The 15,887-nt window shown below is 37.1% G+C and overlaps 1 protein-coding gene across 1 annotated transcript in view; it reads left to right on the top strand.

The window, feature by feature from the left end:
• The first annotated feature begins 3,516 nt into the window (after positions 1 to 3,516).
• LRP1B (LDL receptor related protein 1B) overlaps positions 3,517 to 15,887 on the top strand; it is a 1,748,032-nt gene continuing 1,735,661 nt past the window's right edge. The window contains exons 1-2 of the mRNA XM_049888441.1: positions 3,517 to 3,583; positions 8,379 to 8,501. Of these exons, the coding sequence (XP_049744398.1) occupies positions 3,517 to 3,583; positions 8,379 to 8,501 (190 nt within the window). The remainder of the gene's footprint in view (positions 3,584 to 8,378; positions 8,502 to 15,887) is intronic.

Genomic DNA, 15,887 nt, shown 5'->3' with positions numbered 1-15,887 from the left:
ACATTTGAACATTAAAGCAAAATAAAATGAACAAAACACTCAACTGTCAAATGTATACTAGTCAGCCTTGGGGGACCCTTATTGCTGTTAGAAATTAATCTTCGACAAATTCATGGTTGAATCTTTTTCTAATTCCCAACAACAATTATCCTAAAATTTTACTACCCTTTCCAATGCTAAAATCAGTTGCCCAAGTAGAGCTGTGCTCCACAGGGTTTTAAATGACTGATTTTTCGGAAGTAGATCACCAGGCCTTTGTAGTGCAGCCACCCAAGGGCATTAATCATTTGCACCATCCACGTACTCCTTTCCAATGCTACCTACCTTAAAAAAAAAAAAAAAAAAATCAGGTATGAATGGTTTAATTTTCTTCTCTTACAACTTAATAACTTATTTCTCATTTTATCAAATCTTCTTTTACTTGTTCCTCAGGACAAGTGCCCCTGCCATTGTTTATGTTCTTAATTCAGCCCCTGTCTCCTTCTGATGCCTCCAGTCCATCTACCTTCAGTGGCACCTACAAGTGTCCTCATGTTTTTAGACCTTATTGTATTTGAATGTTTTCACTAGTGACCCCTTTTCCATTCTGATGACTGAAATCTCACACAGCTATAATAAATCTTCCTTCTTCTTGCCCTCCTCCTTCTCTGTCTCTGGCTAAACTTCCTTCTCTCTGTCTCTGTTTAACCTCCCCTTAATTCTTTGCCTTGTTGTCTTGACAAGCTACTCATTCATTCCCTCTCTGTCTCTCCTCCTCTCTCCATGTGTCTCACTCTGTCTCTCTCTGCACTGCACATGCAGGTTGCTTTAAAGGCTGTCTTCAGATACCAAGTACCCATCAGGGTACTGCAGTGAAAACTGCGCCCAGTGGTACCAACCACTCCATGGGTGTTATATCCATTTATCCTGATCAAGTCCTACACATAAGACACGTACAAAGTATTAACAGTAGTGGAAGTGGTTTAAATTAATCACAGAAAAAGGACAGTGTACAAAAGGAAAAGTTCCATCACGAGCAGCCATCCCTGGCTCAAAAGCTTTCTGAGTGGGATGGAAAACTTCCACACGTGCCCACTCTCTTTGTCCCATGGTTGAAGGATCCCAACGATCTCCCCCGACCCAGTTTTATATTCCAGGAGCTGAGTATTTCACTGCACAGAGTGCAATACAAATTTTCTACCTGATCACCCAAAGAGGGGTGAACAGACACAAGGGCACCAGCCTGGAATTGTATCTCTCGAGCTCTGCTGCTTACTTAGACAAACCACTAGGCTTCAAAGGAAGAGGTGTAATGGTTTGTTCTGAATGTCTAAGATGCTAGCAAGGTGGGAAGGAACCGGGAGTAGCTGCAGGCCTTTGGGCCATCCAAAAATCTGCCTCTTCTGACTCCCTTTGTGTCTGTTTCTTCCATCTCGTTTTAATTTCATCTACATTTGCTCCACATCTACTCCTATAGTTTTTCACTATCTTCTTACAGTCTCAGTTCTGTTCTGTGATTCTAGTATTTCTATTCCTCCTGAATTCCAGGCTTAAATATTTAACTGCCTATTAGATATCTCTTCTCGGATGTCTCACAAGCACCCCACACTTGGTATACCCAAAACGGTAGAAAATGGTATAAATTTGGACTCAGAGATCTGAATTTCAAACTCTAACATTTAAGGATGATGATTAAGATATTTGGCTTCAGTTTCCTCATCAAATACTGTCTTAAAATTCCACTCAGCAAACACTGTTATCCACGTAACCATCCCCTGATGCCTGGATTATTGGAATAACCTCCTAGCTTATCTCTCACTTCCACCTTCACTTCATTGCAGTCTATTCTCAACACAGTAGGTAGAGTAATTCTTTAAAAAATTAGCCAGGTTGTGTCACTCTGGTCAGAAGTTTCCAATGTTTTCCCACCTTGTTTTTTTAGTATAATAACCTTTATCTGCCTCCCCAACCCCGTATTCTCTGACTTCAAGATCTCCCGGTACCCTCTCTTATTCCTACAGTCACATTGATCACCTTAACCAAACCCACTGTCATCAAGTGGATCCTGACTCATAGCGGCACTATAGGACAGAGTAGAACTGCCCCATCTGGTTTCCAAGGAGGGCCTCGTGGATTTAACTACTGACCTTTTGGTTAGTAGCCATAGCACTTAACCACTATTTCGTGTTCCTTAAATTTGCTGGAACCCTTCTGCCTCATGGCCTTAGCATACAGCCTGTAGCCAATGACTTTTTATTCAAATGGCTATCACTCTTATTTTCTACAAGGTTTACTGAAAGGTAACATTCTCTGTGATAGATTCTCTGACCACTCTGTTTAAAATTGTACCCCCTTCCTCCAAACCTTAATTCGCTTTATTTTTCTTCATAGGGATTATCTTTTAGAATAATATATAATTAATTCATTAATTTTTGTTGTTCTTGTTTATATCTTTCCACTATAATATAAACTCCATGATGGCAGTGATTTCTGCTTTTTTTTTTTTTCCACTGTTGTATCCCTGGTGCCTTAAACATAGTAGAAACTCGATAATATTTGTCAAATAAGCACAGGAATGACTAATTAAGCTATGGTAGGTAGAAGAGATTTGTGAACTAAAATATGTGATAGAAATACTATGCATTATTCTCTCTCTATATATATTAAAATATATTTGTTGACCATTTACTGTGTCAGGCACTATGCAATAACATTTAGTACGGCCTCCATTTCCTTCAGTTCTCCCAATAGCAATTTGTTATAGTGTCAGAGGAGTGAAGAAGACAAAAATCTAGCATGTAGAGATCATAACTCAAGTGTAGTATAGGGACATTGAATATTCATTCAGAAAATTCTGGGATAGTGTTGGTTTATACCTGTTGTCCCAATGTAATTATTAATAAGACTTCTGTCACTCTTGAACTCATCCCAGTTTGGTGATAAATCATATGGCCTTTCTGACTATAAGCAATGGAATTTGAATTTCATTCTGTGACCAGCCCTTGCATTAATTCCAAAAGTTTTATGACTGTCTGAGGAAAAAATTAAACTACTCTTACACTTCTTCTAAAACTGATTTGTCCATTCTCCTGGAAGTCCATGGTATATTCAATACTGTTTGCTAAAACCAGTTTGAATGCATCAATTCTTCTTCTGTCTTCCAAGAACATCGTGTTTAGTAAAGTAGGTGGCCAGCAAAAATAAAGGAAACTCTCAATGAGATGGATTAACACAGTGGTCATACCATTGGACTCAAATGTACCAAGAATCATGAAGATGACACAGCACCAGACAACATTCATTTTTTTTATACATAAGGTCGCCTTGAGTCAGAACTGACTGAACGGCAACTACCAACAACAGGTCTAGCGCTGGAACATACCTATCTGTATCATACACTACTGTTTGGTGGACAGAACTCAGATCATGATACCTGAATGTCATTTCAATTTCAGTAGAAAAATTTTTTTTTAATCTTCAGAATCATTGTAATAATCACAGCCTTGGCAACGTTGTTTGCTCTACTCTTTTCTTGAAATGTCCTGTTTTCTCTTTTCACTTATCCAAATCCTACCCATCTTAAAAGTAATGCTTACATCGCCGTGTAGTCTTTGAATTTATTTGCATCTGTCTCTACCTATCCTGTCTTCTTTTAACAAGCATTTCTCATATCAGTCATTCTAACATTTTGTATATAAAGTAACTGACAGTTTCTTTCCTTTTTTTTTTTTTTAATTTTATGCTTTAGGTGAAAGTTTACAGTGCAAATTAGTTTCACATTCAAAAATTTATACACAAATTGTTTTGTGACATTGATTGCAATCTCCACGATGTACCAGTGCTCTCTCCCTTTCCATTTCTAGCTCAGGTTCCCCATGTCCATTCACCCAGTTTTCCCGTCCTTTCCTGCCTTCTAGTCTTTGCTTTTAGGCAGGTGTTGCCCATTTAGTCCTGTGTACTTGATTGAACTAAAAAGCACATTCCTCACATGCGTTATCGTTTGCTTTATAGGCCTATCTAATCGTTAGCTGAAGGGTGGACTTTGGGAGTGGCTTCAGTTCTGAGTTAGCAGGGTGTCCAGGCACTGTAGTCTCAGGGGTCCTCCACCTTCTGTCAGACTAGTAAGTCTAGTCTTTCTTTGTGAATTTGAATTTTGTTCTACATTTTCCTCCTCCTCTGTCTGGGACACTCTATTGTGATCCCTGTTAAAGTGGTAGTTGATGGTAGCTGGGCACCATCTAGTTCTTCTGGGCTTGGGCTGGTGGAGGCTGTGGTTCATGTGGTCCACTAATCCTTTAGGCTAATATTTTCCTTGTCTTTGGTTTTCTTCATTCTCCTTTGCTCCGGACAGGACAGGACCAATAGGCATACCTTAGATGTTGTCTTTTCCTTCACCAAAGTTAACCCTTGCCTGCTGTCTAGTTAGTGATTTCCCTTCCTACCATCCCACCCTCCTCATAACTATCAAAGGTTTTTTTTTTTTTCTGCGTGTAAACCTTTTCTTGGGTTTTTGTAACAGTGGTCTCAAACAATATTTGTCCTTTTGTGATTGACTTATTTCACTCAGCATAATGCCCTTCAGATTCATCCATGTTGTGAGATGTTTTGAGGATCCATCATTGTTCTTTACCATTGTATAGTATTCCATTGTGTGTATGTACCAAAATTTGTTTACTCATTCATCTGTTGATGGGCACTTAGGTAGTTTCCATCTTTGTGCTGTTGTGAATAATGCTACCGTGAGCATAGGTGTCCATGTGTCTATTTGTGTGATGGCTCTTATTTCTCTAGGATATATTCCTAGAAGTGGAATTGCTGGATTGTTTGGTATTTCTATATCTAGCTGTTTAAGAAGGCACAATATTGTTTTACACAGTGGTTTTTGCATTCGCACCAACAATGCATAAGATTTCCAGTCTCCCTGCAATCTCTCCAACATTTGTCAGTTTCTGTTTTTTTTTTTCTTTTTTGATTAGTGACAGATGCTATCTCATTGTAGTTTTGATTTGCATTTCTCTAATGTCTAATGATCTCGAGCATTTCCTCATGTGTCTGTTAACTGCCTGAATGTTTTCTTTGGTGAAGTGTCTGTTCATTTCCTTTGCCCATTTTTTAATTGAATTATTTGTCTTTTTTGTTGTTAAGGTGTTGAAGTATTCTAGGGATTTTAGAGATTAGATCTTTGTCAGATATGTCATAGCCAAATTTTTTTTCTTAGTCTGTAGTTTTGTTTTTTACTCTTTCGGTAAAGTCTTTTGATGAACATAGTGTTTAATTTTTAGGAGCTCCCAGTTATCTAGTTTATCTTCTAGTGTTTGTGCATTGTTAGTTATGGTTTATATTGTATTTATGCCATATATTATGACCCCTAGCTTTGTCCCTATTTTTTCTTCCATGGTCTTTATCGGTCTTTGATCCATTTTGGGTTATTTTTTTGCATTTGGTGTGAGGTATGGGTCCTGTTTCATTGTTTTATAAATGGACATCCAGTTTTGCCACCACCATTCATTAAAAAGACTGCCTTTTCCCCATTTAATGGACTTTGGTCCTCTGTCAAATATCAGCTCACCATAGGTGGATGGCTTCTTGATTCTGTTCCATTGGTCTATGTGTCTGCCATTGTACCCGTACCAAGCTGTTGTGGATACCATGGCTGTATAGTAGGTTCTGAGATCAGGTAGTATGAGGCCTCCTACTTGGTTCTTTTTCTTCAATAATGTTTTGCTTATCCAGTTCCTCTTTCCTTTCCATATAAAATTGGTGATTAGTTTTTCCATCTCATTAAAGAATGCTATTGGCATTTTGATTGTAATTGCATTATATCTGTAGATCACTTTGGGTAGAATTGGCATTTTCACAATGTTAAGCCTTCCTTCCTATCTGTGAGCATGGTATGTTTTTTGTAGGCCTCTTTTGGCTTCTCACAGTAGTGTTTTGTAGTTTTCTTTGTATAGGTCTTTTATATCTCTGGTTAGATTTATTCCTAAGTGTTTTATCTTTTTAGGGGCTGTGGTATTGTTTTTGTGATTTCCTTTCCAAAGTTCTCTTTGTTCGTGTATAGTAATCCAACTGATTTTTGTATGTTGATCTTGGATCCTGCTACCCTGTTGAATCTTGGTATTAAATTTCAGTAGTTTTCTTGTGGGATCTTTGGCATTTTCTAGGTATAGGACCATACCCACCAAAACCCGTATAGGATCATATAGGATCATATCATCTACAAATAGGGATAATTGTACTTCTTCATTTCCAGTTTGGATGCCCTTTATTTATTCTTCTTGCCTTATTGCTGTATCTGGAACTTCCAGCACAAAGTTAAACAGGAGTTTTTTTTTTTTTTTTTTTTTTTTTTTAAGTCTGTCTGCATAAGCAGCCTACTCCATCCTCGAAGGTAAATACTGTAACCTCTTCATCTTTGATTCCATAGCAAATAATCCAGGGCCAAATATAGAGTAGATGTTCAAGCAACTAGATATAATAAATAAAAAAAATTTCTGATAATGGTGGTGATGAGCGTGGTGGTGGTAGTGGTTGAATTTACAGAAAAACATAATAGGATAAGATAAAATTGTAGGTATTGTCAGGAAACCTCTACAGTTTGAGAATAAAAATCTTAATTATATACCCACATCTGTAGATTAAAGTGGGGTGTGTGTGTAATGCACATTTACAAAAATTGTGCTGGTTAGAGAGAGGTTCAGGAAGCAGAGGGAAAGATATACCATATTTCATGAAATCTGTGATATCATTAACTATTAACTGGCATCATTATTTTGTATATTACTAGGAAAAAATTGCCAAATAAACAATGGCCTTTCTTATCACTTAAAATTTTTATTTGATACTTACCAAGTGATCTCACTTATAACCATCTAATGATAGGTGTCTTTTATCATAAATAACACTCGTATATCCATAACAAAAAAGGAAAAATAAATGAAATCAAATGGCTAAAATAAAAAGGAGTTCCTAAAACTCTTTGATATTCAGAGGTTTTATGACACATCTTAATTTCAGATATGTTGAAATTGTAAAAAAAGAAATGTTGTTTGAGAATCAATGAAATATTTTGTTAAATGTATCCAGAAGATATGAGTAAGTACATTGCAAAAAAACAACACCCAACTAGTATACTAGGACTCAAGGGAAAGCTACAGATCCCAAATATTCTAAAACAATGGTAGGACTTTTGAGACACAATCAACTGTAGAAAACCAGAGTTAGAGAAGAACTTTATGGATGTTTACTAGTACTTTTTCCTTCCTGTAGCAGAAGCTGCCACATAGGAGATCATGGGGAAAAAGGGAGGAAAATACTGTGATGTTGGGTATGTAATTGATGTAGATACTTGGAGCCCCAGTATCAGGATTTACTTTCCCCTAGTGGGTGATTCAGGATTAAATACTCAGAGATCACAAAGGGCCACATAAATAAAAGACTACATCAGCCTGAGACCAGAAGAGCTAGATGGTGTCTGGCTACAACCAATGACTGCCCTGACAGGGAACACAACAGAGAATCCCTGATGGAGCAGGAGAGCAGTGGGATGCAGACCTCAAATTCTTGTAAAAAGACCAGACTTAATGCTGCTGAGACTAGAAGGACCCCAGAAGTCATGGTCCCCAGACATTCTGTTAGCCCAAGACTGGAACCATTCCCAAAGCCAACTCTTCAGACAGGGATTGGACTGGACTCTATGATAGAAAATGATATTGGTGAGGAGTGAGCTTCTTGGATTAAGTAGACACATGAGACTATATGGGCAGCTCCTGTCTGGAGGTGAGATGAGAAGGCAGAAGGGGACAGAAGCTAGCTGAATAGACATGGGAATACAGTGTGGAAAGAAGGAGTATGCTGTCTCATTGGGGGAAAGCAACTAGGAGTATATAAAAAAAAAAAACAAGGTGTATATAAATTTTTCTATGATAGACTGACTTGATTTGTAAACTTTCTCTTAAAGCACAATAAAAATAAAATAAAATAAAAATAAATAAATATTCAGAGATTAAGTTATAATTACAATATTTAACCCTTATTATTGATTTTTCTGTCTCTTGAAGCCAAGGAAGAAGCTTAAATTTGCATGCTAAGAGTTTCTGCTTGGGATCAACATCTTCTATAAAACTCATTGCTGGGCTATCTGTATGCCTTATTTGGTATGATAAAGCCTGTAGTCATAAACATGAACAGAATTGTTAACTATGTCAAAAGTGCGTGTTTGAGCTCAGTGGCTAAAATTAAAAAAAAAAAAAAATTAGCTCAGTTTTGCTGATGAGTGGAAAATGTGGTTCATATCCATGTACCTTTTATGTATCGCTTTCTCACATTTCATCTTTGTACTGCTCTTGTGTTCATGCTCAGATCATTCATATTTTATTTTGAAACATTTTCATTTTCAGATCAGCAGGTGTGTGATCCTGGTGAATTTCTTTGCCACGATCACGTGACTTGTGTCGCCCAGAGCTGGCTGTGTGATGGGGACCCTGACTGCCCTGATGATTCAGACGAGTCTTTAGATACCTGTGAGTAGAAAGGTTCTCATGCCGTTTGAATTTATCTTATATGTGAAACTAAACGTCAGTTGTTTTCACAGATGACTGCTGTTCTAGTTGATTCTTCCCCTGCCCCCAAATAGTCTAAGAAGCCTAAAACCTTTTATTTTTTTCCTTTAAAACGAATATATGAATAAGACCATCAAATACATTTGCATAGTGTGAATTAACTTATGAAGGGAAGAAAATGGAAGGTGAATTATTTCAATGTGATTGTGATAATATTAGAAAAAAATCACTGGAAGAGGAAAAAAACTGTTTAAAAAACATAGCACTAAAAGAGAGAAGACCCATTATAGTAATTTATTTCACACATTATGAGACCAAAAAATATATATATAAGAGGAACAGAAAGAAATCAAGCTTTAGCTATCATGTTATTTCTATTAATCTCTTAATGCACTATGCAAATAATCAAGCATGTTTTCTTTTGAAATTAAAAGATAGAAACCTTATCTATCTTCCCATATAAATTTGGACTTTTGCCTTTATAATATCAGATTTGGGAGCCTTTCAGATACACAGATCCTAATTGTAGTCATATTTCTGTATCTGACTTGTAGTCTACCAAAGGCTATGCCCACATTACGAATGTCACTATAACAAAATTATAAATAAAAACATGGCCATGGATAAATCTGCCATGCTTTTTTTTTTTTTTAAATATGCAGTATTATAAGGCATATAATCAGTCCCCTAAATCTTAATATGGCTATTCCTAGCACTGCCAATAGCAGTCTGTCCTGCTGTAACCATGTATGCTGGTGTGTCAGTGTCATGCTCAAAGCAACCACACAGTTCTGTGAGGCCAAAGGAAAAACAATTTGTCATCCTTACTGCCTGATACTGTGGGGATAATAATTATCAATTATATCTTCTCTTTTTGTCTTCTTGTTTACCAGTCTTGCAGAAAGGACCACTATAAGCTCCGATGAAAACCTCACTTTTAGAAAGCAGAGGCAATGTGTCTCAATTTTCTTTATATTTGCTAGTCTTTGTATAGTTTTTCAACATGTGAGTGCTTAAGTATTTGTATTAATTGCTTCTCTTCCCTTTACTTGGAATAGAATCACTTCTTCCAAAGGAGAATGTTGATTGCTACAGTTCTAATTTTCACCAACTCAATGCTCAAAATATTTATGGACTCCCTGTAGGATAGACAAGATTCTAGGCATGATAAGACAGAAAAGAAAAACGATGAATAACAATAATAAAAAATGCTAGTGAATAAATAAAATGTGGTATAGCCATGCAATGGAATATTACTCAGCAATAAAAAGGAATGACACCCTCATACATGCTACAGCATAGATGAAGCTTAGAAAGGGAAAGAAGCCAATCACAAAAGACTCCATATTGTATGATACCATTCATATAAAATATTCGGAATAGCCAAATTTATAAGGACAGAAAGTAGATAAGTGGTTTCCAGGGACTGAGGGAGATGGATTGGAGGGAATGGGGAATGCCTGCTAATGGCTAAGGGGCTTCTTTTGGGGGTGATGAAAATACACTAAAATTAGATTGTGACGATGGTCGCAGCACTGAATATGCTAAAAAAAAGTATACTTTGAATGAATTGTGTGGTATGTGCATTATATCTTAATAAAACTGTTTCAAATGGGAAAATAAAGGACAAATGTCAATATTGCTCATATAGGTACAGATGGTATAGTAATAAGAAAAGACTAAAACAATAGTAAATGCTCTGATCATGAATTATATATGTGTGTGTGTGTGTGTGTGTGTGGATGGGATCATATTTCGATGCTATTAACTCTTTAATCTTTATTCTTTCCCTATTCATGTGTGAGCTGTGAATTCTGTCCTTGTTAGCCAAAGGAAAGACTGATATGACACAATTATAAAGTAAAAATCAGATTCTTGAATGTTGGTCTTGGCATCTTGTATTCAGCCCTGTTGCTCCCACCAAATCTTTGATCAGGAAAATGATAGAGAAGTGAGATCTGTGGTAGAGGTCAGGTTTAAGGTAAAGCAACTTCAAATTGCCAGCTTGGCAGGTTTCAAAACAGTAGGGATGAAATGGTCACATGTCATGACTAGGAAGGCGTTCCCTTCATGCTGGTGAAGAAATAGAGAAAAATGTTGTTTCCTTTGTGCTTAAGACAAAGATCAGCAGGGGTTTCAAACTGGAGAGCTTTTGTGGTAAAGAAGGGGAAAAAGTAGAACAATAAGTGAAGCTCAAACAGGAAAAGAAGACCTATCAGTGAAAGCCACAGTGGATAGAAGATGAAAATTCTACCCCTCCATGCCCACTCAATGCCTGTAGCAACATGGTTGGTACCCAGCAGGTACAAAACAGTGGACCAGGCCTACTGTGGTATCCTGGTATAGATACCATACCAGTGGACCATACACCCTGATTGACCGGGTGTCTGCTCTGAGTGTTGGATGTCACTACCACAATGGTGGTAAAATATTTTGAATATCTACACTACCCAGAAGGCAGATACCATCTTGGTTTTGGGAAAAGCAGTAGGTCCTTCAATTCATGGAAGTTAGGGTTGTTGGCAGACTGAAGCTTCAAATTAGAAAGTATATTTGAGTTAATTAAAAATAGGCACATTTTCTACTTGCTTAGTTTGTTAAATAAAATCCATACCTGCTCAAGATATTTTTGACATTTTTAATTATATAGTTATTTTCCTCTCCAATAAAATTTGATGGATTCAATTAAATAAAAAGGTTTCATTGTTCTGGTCATTCTGACATCAAAATTGTTGAATAGCCTTAATGGCAACACTACAACTATTCTTACATCAGTGTAGCCACATAACAAGGGCAGAAAAATAATTATTTTTCTACCTGGGTGTTTAATCTGGGCAACATATTTGCATCTACATTTAATTAGCCTGTTTCAGATAAGTGGTTTCAGTCAGTACCAACTGAAATCTGGATGGGCATAGGAAAAAAAAAAAAGCTTTATGAAAAATATCAGACTTTTTCAAATGTAAATTTCTCAATCCAGATGTTCACAATTACCATTTTCCCTAATCACAGTGCTTTGTAATGTGTTGTTTTACGCTATTCTTATGGAGTCATAATGGACCTACATAAAATAATTGCATTATAATTGTATGAAAGTATACATCCAGCATGAAAGATAAATACCAGAAACTGAAAACCTTAAACGTTAATTCTCAGGAAGGGCAATTTCGTGCTCAGTGTATGAACTAAAGTCTGTTATCTTTGATTCGAAGACAAAGAATGTTGTGTCTACAAAATATTAGATGAAAACTGCTGATTCAATGCACTTATTTATTTTCTTTCCCAAATCCATTTAACCTTTAATATGACAGGGAGACCAATCTAGCATAGAATTTTGTCATGACATTGTGAAGGCTCTGAAGTGACAAAATGTTAACAGGAAACAGATATTGCTGCGGATGTAGAATAGCTTTCCTTGTGAAACATTGGTGGTTGAAATGCTTTGGAAGATAAATATGCATAAAGGAGAACAAGGAATAATAAAGTTTAGATAGTGGAGAATATGAGAAGTTGATTTTCCTTCTCTTCTGTGACTGTTGAATCATCAGGCTCTAGGGGTGTGTTCTAGTTTCCATGAGGCAGTTGGTAAATATCACTGACAGCAGCAATACATGATAAGGAAGGGTTGTTGCATGAGCTTGGCTTACTACTAATCTCATGGCATGTTGGGATGAGATATTTAAATATGCAATTAGAGAAATTTAATAAATACACACCAATGAATATGTGTCTTTAGCGCTATACTAATATATATATATATTTCTGCATATTGCTCAAAATAATTTTTTCAAGCGTCTAAATATTAACACTACATTTGGGTCCTTTGAGGACATGAAAATTGAAAATTGGTGAAATCACCGTCTTTCCTCTCAGTACCTTCAAACCAGTGTTGCTTGTCTGGTGTGGAGTGTTTGATGAGAATTAAAGTGACATGGAGAAACGTTTACCTGTGGAATGAAAGCTTGGTCCCACCTGTGGCAGGGAAGTCTTTTTGAAAGGCACTTTTATTCTGAGATTTCAAAATTTAATTCCTTCTAGGATTTTCTGTTGAACACTTAATGATGTTGTTATACGTAACACTAAATTCTACCTTTGCAAGTCACGAAGGTATTAGCTACGCTATTTCTCCTTCTTCTCTTTGGCTCTGCATTTAAAAAAAAATTACCCTTTAGAAAATCGTTTAGAGAACTCTTCAATTCCAGGCCATGTTTCAGATACAATGACTCATTGATCAACCAAGCAGAGTAAAAATTTCCTTATGAGAGAGTAATAATTGCAACCTGGATAGTTGCTGGGACAATTTGCACATTGTCTCCACTCTGTTGCATTCTTACCACTGCGTCACCAGGAGTCCATTCTGTTCTTTAGCATGGATCAATAAACTTTTTTTACTGTAAATGTTCAGTTAGTAAATGTTAGGCTTTGCAGGCCCATATGATCTTTGTTGCATGTCCTTCTTTATTTTTGTCAGTTTGTTTTTTTTGTTGTTTGTTTTTTCCAATGCTTTAAAATGAGAAAAACATTCTTAGCTTGCCATCTGTACAAAAACAGGCTGCCAATGCATTTGGCCCACAGGCTATAGTTAGCCAGCCTGTGTTCTCTGATCATTGCTGAACCATACCTGCTATGTAGTGGAGGAGTTAAGTCTGTGCTCAGGTACTGTGGCCACATGGACTGGCAGAGCCCACAAAGTAGACACATACAGCATAGAGCTGCGTGTGCACACATGACACGGGGTGCCTGACTGAGGCAATATGGTGTAGTCCACAAATGTTGTTTTTATAGTATTTTTTAATACCTCCATCTTGGTTAGGGTTACTTTTGATCATGTGTAAAAAAAGCCCCCAAAACAGGAACTACAGGAGTTTGTTTTCCTCTTATAAAAAGTTGTAAACGTGGACAGTGCAGGATTGATATAGCAGCTCCAAAATGACACCAGGCTTCTATCTTTCTGTTCTGCCATCCTGAGCATGTAGCTGTCAGTCTTCCAGTCGTAGTATGGCTACTCCATCTCCTCTAGTAGGTATTTCCATTTCAGGCAGGAAGAAGGGAAACAGAATAGAGCAACAGGCAAGTCCAAGCTGAGTCTCTCTGTTTGTCAGGAAAATAGTTGTTCTTCTAGAAAACACACCCAATTTATTTCTGCTTGGCCAGAACTAAGTCATATGAGAGAGCAGAATGATGAATATTTTCAAAGGAATCTTTACTTTTCAAAATAAAATATGGGGATCTCCCAGTAAAGAACAAGGGTAGAAAAGATACTGGGCACCTCTTATTAAAGAGGAGCCCTGGTGGTGCAGTGGTTAAAGCTATGGTGACCTATGGCTGCTAACCAAAAGGTTGGCATTTTGAATCCACCAGCTGCTCTTTGGAAACTGTATAGGGCAGTTCTTCTCTGTTCTGTAGGATTGTTATGAGTCCGATTGACTCGAAGGCAACGAGTTTTTCACTGGTATTAATACAGACAATAGGTAGCAGGTGCCACAGGCACTGTACTCTGCTTCCTTGTCTCTTCCCACTTCCTTGGCAGTGATATGCACAGTGAGCGATCATGGCTTCTGTGTCCTAACTGCTTCACTCTAAAGCCTAGTCCTTCCTTGCATTTGTTTGCTCTCAGGCAACTAATTTATGCCTTTCTGTTCCTCCCCTAGTTCATCTGTACAATGAAAACGATAGTACCTGCTACACAGTAAAGTGCTTAGAATAGTGCCTGTTATATAGTAAGAGCTCCACTGTGCCCCACACCTCATCCTACTTTTCAGACTTTCAAAAGTCAGAAAAAAATACCTTGCTCTGAAGGTCTTTTGATAGAGCATCCAACTGCCCCCTCTTGGTAGCCCCTGTCCCATTCTTCCCAAAATCTAATTGGAAACTGTTTTTTTTTTTTTTCTCTCTCTCAGGATGTAGCTAGGAATCAATTTAACTTGCCACATACACTCATACCAGTTAACGATTTTTAAGTATGTTATACTTCAGACATCGTGGCAAAATTGGTACAGAGGCTATTTGGGGGCGGATGGCTCTAGGAAATTTTTCCAGCCACATCGTATTGACTAGTTGGCTAAAATGAAAACACATAGGTTAAAAAAGTAAATACATTACTGTAATTGATCAAGGGAATAATAGTATTCTAATGACAATAAAAAAAAAAGCCCTGAAATTTATATGTTATAATCTCATTTTAATAGATGAGAAAATTGAGTTTCTGATCATAAATGACATACTGAGATTATCAAGTTCCTGAGTTGGAAAATCAAAATTCAAACCTAGTGTTTTATATGAAAATATCTGTAGTCTTATCTCTTAAGGACTATCTTAGTGCCTTCCATGAGGAAGTCATTGTCCTCCTTCAGTGCCCCTCAAGATTGGCTGTTATTGTAAAAGCAGAGTTTACGTTTCTTTGAACTTGCCCTCTTTTTTTGAAAAGCTGAGGTAAAGAAGAGCCCAGCTCCTAATGGGGCCCCCTTAGGGCATCTAATTTAAAACTGTGGTGTCATTTGAAATACATGGAAGACCATCCCAGCAGGGTTGTTTCACACTGGCTTTGGAAGTGATCAGTTCTAATTGAACAATGCAGTAAAAATAACAAGTCTCCTGGGTAATAGGAATAGAAGCATTTATTAAAAATGAAAATGGCTCTAAGTTATTAGGGTTAGATGTGACTCTGCATGAATTGTCCATTTGTTCTATTATATTTCTACTACTGGGGGATTTTAAACTTTATTTAGAGAGTAGGATGTTAATGAACTTCTGCTATCCACACAGCGACCCTTCCTCTAGGATATAAGGTAGGATTCTTTTTATAATTTCCTTCTAAACTTTCTATCTTTGACAGAGGTCAGAGAAATAAAATAGAATTCAGGTGGGAGGTTATTAGCAAACAGACACTGTCCTTTAAAAATATATAGTAGCATTGGGCACTGAAAGTAGACTATAAGAACAATAAAGTTGATGGAAGTATGGCTCTTGTTTCTAAGTAATAGTGATTTAGAGGTCACTTTGCAATGAGCTAATATATGACATCCAGAAAGCTAAGTTTTTTGTTAGGTAGAGAAGCTGAAATGATCCTACAGATTAAAGGGAAAGCATATGAGACCCTTGAGGACAGTTTATGTCTCTTTCAATTCCTCTTGTTTTGCCCTTCATGTTATTCTGATGTGCCTCTCCTTAGCAATAGGGAGGCCAAAAACATTGACCCTTCCTTTAAAACAAAACAAAAAAACTCCTACTTCTGAACCCATGAAAAGTTTGATATGAAGGGGCAACAGGAAGGTAGGGAAAATGTAATTGTGTATTGAGCAGTTCTGGGTAATGTTGGTTCATTTCCCTAGCATGGTGGGCCCTGGG

The sequence above is a fragment of the Elephas maximus genome, chromosome 6 (assembly GCF_024166365.1).
Source record: "Elephas maximus indicus isolate mEleMax1 chromosome 6, mEleMax1 primary haplotype, whole genome shotgun sequence".
NCBI classification, from domain to species: Eukaryota; Metazoa; Chordata; class Mammalia; order Proboscidea; family Elephantidae; genus Elephas; species Elephas maximus.
Note: the sequence above shows the minus strand (reverse complement) of the source record. Positions and strands in the feature narration are given on the sequence as shown.